Source organism: Rhincodon typus, chromosome 2 (assembly GCF_021869965.1).
Source record: "Rhincodon typus isolate 14 chromosome 2, sRhiTyp1.1, whole genome shotgun sequence".
Taxonomy (NCBI): domain Eukaryota; kingdom Metazoa; phylum Chordata; class Chondrichthyes; order Orectolobiformes; family Rhincodontidae; genus Rhincodon; species Rhincodon typus.
In genome coordinates, this window is record NC_063333.1 from 1,801,079 (window position 1) to 1,807,989 (window position 6,911).

Genomic DNA, 6,911 nt, shown 5'->3' on the forward strand with positions numbered 1-6,911 from the left:
ATTAACCAGGCAGCAGGTTACCGACCAACTCCCTGTGGGATAAGGATTACCAGCCCAGGTCTGACTGAATGATGGAGCTGACCTGACGGGCGAAATGGCCTTGTTCTGTTTACCTTCTGGTGGGGGGAGAGCAGCCATGTTAAGAATGTAAGGATGGAAAGGATATTCTGAGCAGCAGGATGAGGATCAGGAAGCCAAAGGCTGGCATGTAATACCCAATGGATACGAAGCGTGAGAGAGATGGCAGCAGGTAGAAGAAATAAGACTGATGCAGCTTTTCCAGCAGGTTGTTCAGCTTCCTCACGATGCCCTCAAATACTCTACACCAGGGAAAGATTCCAGTCAATACATACAGGGCCCGGTTAATGCCAGTTAGTGAAGGGAGCTATTAACCAGGCAGCAGGTTAGTGACGGCAGCGATTAACCAGGCAGCAGGTTAGTGAAGGGAGCTATTAACCAGGCAGCAGATTAGTGATGGCAACGATTAACCAGGCAGCAGGTTAGTGAAGGGAGCGGTTAAACAGGCAGCAGGTTAGTGAAGGGAGCTATTAACCAGGCAGCAGGTTAGTGAAGGGAGCTATTAACCAGGCAGCAGGTTAGTGAAGGGAGCAGTTAAACAGGCAGCAGGTTAGTGAAGGTTAACAATTCCCCAGGTAGCCAGGTTACTGGTTAGTGTAGGGAATAGGTAGGCAGCAGTGACACTTACTTGCCAACGGTGACCATGTCAAACTTGTACTGGCGGAAGCTGTTAATGCCCCGGATGGTCACTGCCTCAATGTGGTATCGCAGGAAGAGGCCATGGTCCCCCTGGGATTTCCCAGATCCCTGTTTGAGCACCATCAGCAGCATGGTGTGCAGTGAGTGGATGTAACCCTCCAGAGTCTCTCCGTCCAGACGGGGTAACTGCAACACACCACATGCCAGTGTCATCCACTGGACTCACCAGCTCCCAGTACAATCAGTAATACTCATCCCCAACTCAGTCACCCACCCTGTCCGACCACAGAGCTGCCCCCTGACCCAACTGCTGCCCTTTGACCCCACATCTGCCCATAAGCTGCTCTCTGGCCCCCCATGCCTGCTCTCTGATCCCACCCCCCACCCCCGACACCTGCTCCCTGTCCCCCCCGAATGCCTGCTCTCTGATCCGCGCCCCCCAACGCCTGCTCTCTGATCCGGCCCCCCCACAATGCCTGCTCTCTGATCCCCCCCGCCAAGCCTGCTCTGATTCCCCCCACCACGCCTGCTCTCTGATTCCACCCCCCCCGGACAGCTGCTCTCTGATCCCTCCCCCCACGCCTGCACTCTGACCTAAAACCCATCTTCTAAACCAAAATCAGCCCTGACTGAGCCCTGCCTTGCTGAGCAGCCTGCTCACTCCCATTGCTGGCGGTGGTACCCACCTTTCCCTGAATTGTACACAGCACTCCGTTCTTCTGGCAGAATGATGTGAACAGGTTCACCAGGTCCAGGTTTGGCAGCTGACCATTCAGCCCCTCGACGCTGATATCAAAGCTTGTGATTACATCACTGCTGATCTCAATGGTGATGGCAGCCTGGATAGCTCCAGCACGGCCTTCCATCACTGACGAGTTAATGTCTGAAACATGGGATAATCATATCAATGTCGATGTGAACAATCCAGGCTGGCAATTGTACTGCCAGTGTTGAGGGAGTGCCGCACCGTCGGAGGGTCAGCGCCGCACCGTCGGAGGGTCAGCGCCGAGGGTCAGCGCCGCACCGTCGGAGGGTCAGCGCTGAGGGTCAGTGCTGCATAATTTGGCTGCGGTGTTGACTGCAGGTATATAAAAGTGAGCCATTTCATGTCAGTAGCTGGAAGGTGCTCTGGGAGGATTTGAAAATGAATCTCAGGCCTTTCCTTACCTGTCACATTGACATCATGGTATGCTTCAAGCCAAGCCTCCATCCCAATCATGTCATGCTCATTGAAAAGGAAGATGATGTCCTTGGCCCAGTGAATCTGACCTGGGACAGAAACAGCATCAAGGACATGTCCAACACATTGGTGCAACCATCGACCAATAAGCTCTCAGTTCCGTTGCCATGGGAGAGTTGTGGGCGGAGTTTCATACTTGGCCATTTGAAAACCCTTTCCCAGTCATTCTGCTGCAGTAGCACAGACTGCGCTCAGTCCAGCAGCAACACCCTCACCCCAAACCCCAGACAGTGGGCAGCATGTTTCAGCCAGAAGCAAGTGGTCAACACAAATCAGAGCTCTCTCTACTCCTTTCAACTGAAAGTAAAGGATCCTCGACACATGTCCCCCATCAAACACCCCCAGGGACAGGGACAGCACAGGGTTAGATACAGAGTAAAGCTCCCTCTACACTGTCCCCCATGAGACACTCCCAGGGACAGGGACAGCATGGGGTTAGATACAGAGTAAAGCTCCCACTACACTGTCCCCCATCAAACACTCCCAGGGACAGGGACAGCACGGGGTTAGATACAGAGTAAAGCGCCATGTTTAACTCCGTGAATAAATGATTCCAGAAGTGTGGAAAGATGGCCTCCAGTTCCTTCATTCCTGGGTTTTCTGGATTACACCATTCTATACTCGAAGGAATATAAGGATAGTCTAGGCGACCCATCTTCATAAATAACCCTTTTCACCATGGGATCATTCCAGTGAGTTTGTGCTGCATTCCCTGAGGGGCAGGGGCCCAGAACAGAACACAGTTACTCTACATGGGGTGGGACAACAACAATTTGTGTTCGTACAGAACGTTTAATGCAGTAACACGTTGCAAGGCTGTATAACTCCACACGTTTTTTTCGAACAATCCTGAAACAGGGGAGTGTCACTCTCCTCAGTTTCTATCTGAACAGCAGTCTCCTCATACATGGCTGAAATCGGACTAGTCTAGAGACCCAGTTCAAAAGCAAGGGCTTTCCCGTGTAGGACTGACAGGAGGAGAATTCTCTGTTATTTTTGACAATCAGATTTAGTTTATAATTCTCTACCACAGTAAGCATGGGGGCCTGGGTCATTGAACAAGGCAGGGTTTGAGAGTTTAGATCGATAGTGGAGTTACAGAGGTCAGACAAGAGAGCTGATCCCACAAACTAATAAACCCTCACCTTACTGAATGGTGCAGCAGGATTGAATGGGCAGAATGGCCTACTCCTGCTCCCAATTTTTGTCGTGTTGTGCAGAGCCCAGAATCGCACTCAGTGATGTCGGAAGTAGCGCAGAGAGCAGTGTCACACCTTCCCAGTCTGTGCTCAGAGGTAGAGGTGCGGGCAGGAGAGCCTGCCCCCAGTAGGAGTTGCCCCAGTCAGGGGGTCAGGGCGCAGGGAGTGTCGGGGGTAGGGGTGGGGTAAAGAGTCTCAGGAACGCGCGACCCTCACCTCGGAAGTAGGAAGCCAGAGCCAGGAGCAGGCCGGCAGCTTGGCTGTTCTGTCTGATACCGACTGGAGTGCTCAGTACAATTGATTCTGTACTCGCTGCCCTTGAGGCACGAAGAATTCCATACACATTGGTTCCTTTCACCATCTGCGGTTTCAATGGGAAAGCCTGAATAAGTGACTCCTGGCACAGTGTGGTACAAACAGCAAAGGATCGACATGCAATCACTAACTAACCTGACACTCCCATTTACAGTCTCCCAATGCCACAAGCTATAAGCCATGGAACCCATTGTGCTGCCTGTTTGAATTGTCTATAGTTATTTTAGCCTACACGTTAGAACACATCATCCAACATGGACTTATTTGTTAAACTTCTATTTCATAATTAAATCTGTAACAAACCAATTTAATACCCTGCACTTTATAGTATTCCTGAGACTACGTACAAACATAACTTCTCTCTCTTTTCTCTCGTCTCCCTTTTCTCTCCATTTCGTTTTATTCACTCACAGGATGAGGGCATCGCAGGCCGGGCCAGCATTTATTGCCCATCCCAGAGGGCAGTTAAGAGTCAACCACATTGCTGTGGGTCTGGAGTCATGCAGGTAAGGGCAGCAGTTCCCTTCCCTAAAGGACATCTGTTTCCGTCTCCCTCTTCTATCAGATGGTTTATATTAACATCACTCTGTCATTTTTTGATGTCTGACTGATGATCTTTACACTGTTCTGAAATGTATTTTACTAAGTGCAGATGTTGAGCTTATAGGTTTGGGTAACTTGCTACGAGCAGCAATTTCTTGATTTATGATACCTCTCTCTCTCAAAAGACCACTTGTGAGTCAAACAACTGCATAATTCAAACTTCAGATTGCTTTTCTCTGTACCAACACGACAGCAAACATTTTACTATCCTACACCCATGGGACCAGGAGTGTGTCAGTTGATCAAATATTCCAGATAATCAAGAGGTACACATAAACTATGTAAAAACATACACTACTAATAAAAACATAATGCAGGGGGTGCATACATCACTGTTATACTCTATTTACAGCATAAATCACTTCAGTAACAATGCGACTTTGCCTTAAGTAAAACTTACCAGAGACCCTTCTCACTCGCACCCTCAGCTGACTACTCGAACATCGCAGTATTTGAAGAGAAATTAACTTGAAATTAAATCAATTGTTGATATTTTGTGAGGCCATTTGATCGAACAACAAATGTATTTACATCGAGATGAATAAATTAATAGAAAACTATAATAATTGGACAGAATAATACAGTAAGCTTCATGGTATCTGCTTATCCTGACTGGGTACCACACCAGGGAGATGGATTTAATGGTGGGATGCCCAGGGAAGCTGGCAGTGTGTAGGCAGAAGAGCACTGAGCATTGACTGCGGGATTGCTTCTAGACTGTATCACTGTGCTTTCACCCAGTTGCCTAATGTTACAAGGGTCAGTGACTTACATATCTTTCCCGAATCTCGTCAGGGAAGGGTAGAGTTCGGGAGAAAGTCTGAGTGTGGGTCTCCAGCCCCAGGCCACTCATGGTCTTCACAAGCCATTCCACAGGCATCTCCCTGGCACAAAGGAAAGGTTTGCAGTTAGGAGGGAACACCACCGCGCTCGAAGCTTATTTTCAACTCAAAAACTCTCCGTACGCAGGGCCATCCTTTCCATTTCGAGCCGAGAACTCTGCATCTACACCCCAGCAACTCCCATCCAAAGACATCCATCCCACTCCTGAACTCCACTATTTCAGATCCCTGACTAAGCAGCAAACCAGAGCCCCAAAGTTCAGATCCACAAGACCACATTCAGCGTAGGAATAGGCCACTCAGCCCCTTGAGCCTACTCTGCCATTCTAGACCTCAATACTGTATTCCCTTGATATCGTAATTAACTAGAAATCTAGAAATTAACTAGAATGGGCTGTGTCTTGAGCTAGCTTAATGACAGAGCTTCCTTTGCCCTCTGGGGTACAGGAATCCAAAGCCTCACCCTCTGAGTGAAGATGTTCTTCCTCACATCAGCTTTGAATGGATTTCTCTTTTATTTTGAGACTGTCCCTTGTTTCTAGATCCCACAGCCAGGGCAAACCTCCTTTAAGAATTTTGTAAATTTCAGTGCCTTTCATTTCAAATTCTGGAGAATACGGGCCCAGTCATCCATTCAAGAAATCAGTCTGAACATCCACAGCACTTCCTGTGGCAAGTATGTCTTTCCTTAGGCTGAGGAGTTAGGTTAGTGTCAAGTACTATCTCTCCAAGTGTTCACTACAAATGAAGTTCCACCTTTTTGCTCCTGTTCTCATCGTCCTGTAATATTCATGCTGTTTGCCTTCTGAATTGCTTGCTGCACCTACATTCTGGCTTTCAGAGACAGGTTCCTTTGGACATCAACACTTTCCAATCTCTCATCTTATAAGAAACATTCTGCCCCTCAGTTCCTCTGACTCAAGAGTACAATCTCACACTCTACAGATATTTCCCGTGTGATCTTCCTCTTGGTTACTCATTTAATCTGTGTAAGTCCCCTTGAAGCCTCTTTACATTCCCCTCATGACTCTCGTTCCCACCAAGTTTTGTATCATCTTCAAATGTGGAAATGTTGCAACTGGTCTCCAATTCCCAGTCACTGCTACAGATTATGAAATGCTGGGTCAAAGCACAGACTGCTACAGTACCCTACTGGTCACAGCTAGCTAACCTGAAAAACCCAATTCTTCCTACTCTCTGCCTTTTAGAATTAGAACTTATTGTCACATGTACTCAAGTACAGGAGCACAGCGAAGAGTGTACAAAATCACCACTGCAGACACCATCTTAGGTACAAACTTTTAGGCAGAAAAATAAAGAAAAAAATATAAATTTCAACATTACAGTCCTTTTTAAGTGCTTAGCCATGCTGGGCTCACTCCCCCCACCCCCTGGCTTGATAATTTTTCTCGATTTTTGCCTCTTAACTAATCCTCGATCCCCTCTAGCAGCCCCAATTCTACAGCCATTCATTTTGTTAACTAATCCAGTGGTTCCCTTTGTTAACTCTTTGAACATTTTACTTTCTAATAAAGCACCAGCATGCTTGGGGAACTTGATTTCCTTTTCAAAAAGGGTACTGAAGTTTAAAGATAGGGAATTCTCACTGCAACTGTACAGGGTGTTGATGAGACCGCACCTGGAGTATTGCATACAGCTTTGTAGGGTTATAGAGCTGTACAGCACAGAAATGCACCCTTCAGTCCAACTCATCCATGCTGACCAGATATCCTAAATTAATCCAGTCCCATTTGACAGCATTTAGTTGCCACATTTAAGAAAAGAGGAAGTTCAAAACAGATTGACTAGACTGGGTCCTGTGCTGAAGAGGGTGATTTATGAAGAATGGCTAAACTGGTTAGGCCTTTATTCATAGATAGTAGGAACTGCAGATGCTGGAGAATCTGGGATAACAAGGTGTAGAGCTGGATGAACACAGCAGGCCAAGCAGCATCAGAGGAGCAGGAAGGCTGACGTTTCGGGCCTAGACCCTTC

The 6,911-nt window shown here is 47.6% G+C and overlaps 1 protein-coding gene across 2 annotated transcripts in view; it reads right to left on the minus strand.

The window, feature by feature from the left end:
• gpaa1 (glycosylphosphatidylinositol anchor attachment 1) overlaps positions 1-6,911 on the minus strand; it is a 22,906-nt gene that overhangs the window by 11,127 nt on the left and 4,868 nt on the right. The window contains exons 3-8 of one of the 2 annotated variants that reach the window (XM_048606841.1): positions 4,847-4,958; positions 3,373-3,517; positions 1,885-1,986; positions 1,404-1,600; positions 707-903; positions 167-320 (exon numbers count right to left, since the gene is read on the minus strand). In XM_048606841.1, coding sequence (XP_048462798.1) covers positions 167-320; positions 707-903; positions 1,404-1,600; positions 1,885-1,986; positions 3,373-3,517; positions 4,847-4,958 — 907 coding nt within the window. The remainder of the gene's footprint in view (positions 1-166; positions 321-706; positions 904-1,403; positions 1,601-1,884; positions 1,987-3,372; positions 3,518-4,846; positions 4,959-6,911) is intronic. The other variant, XM_048606847.1, reaches the window with a different exon arrangement.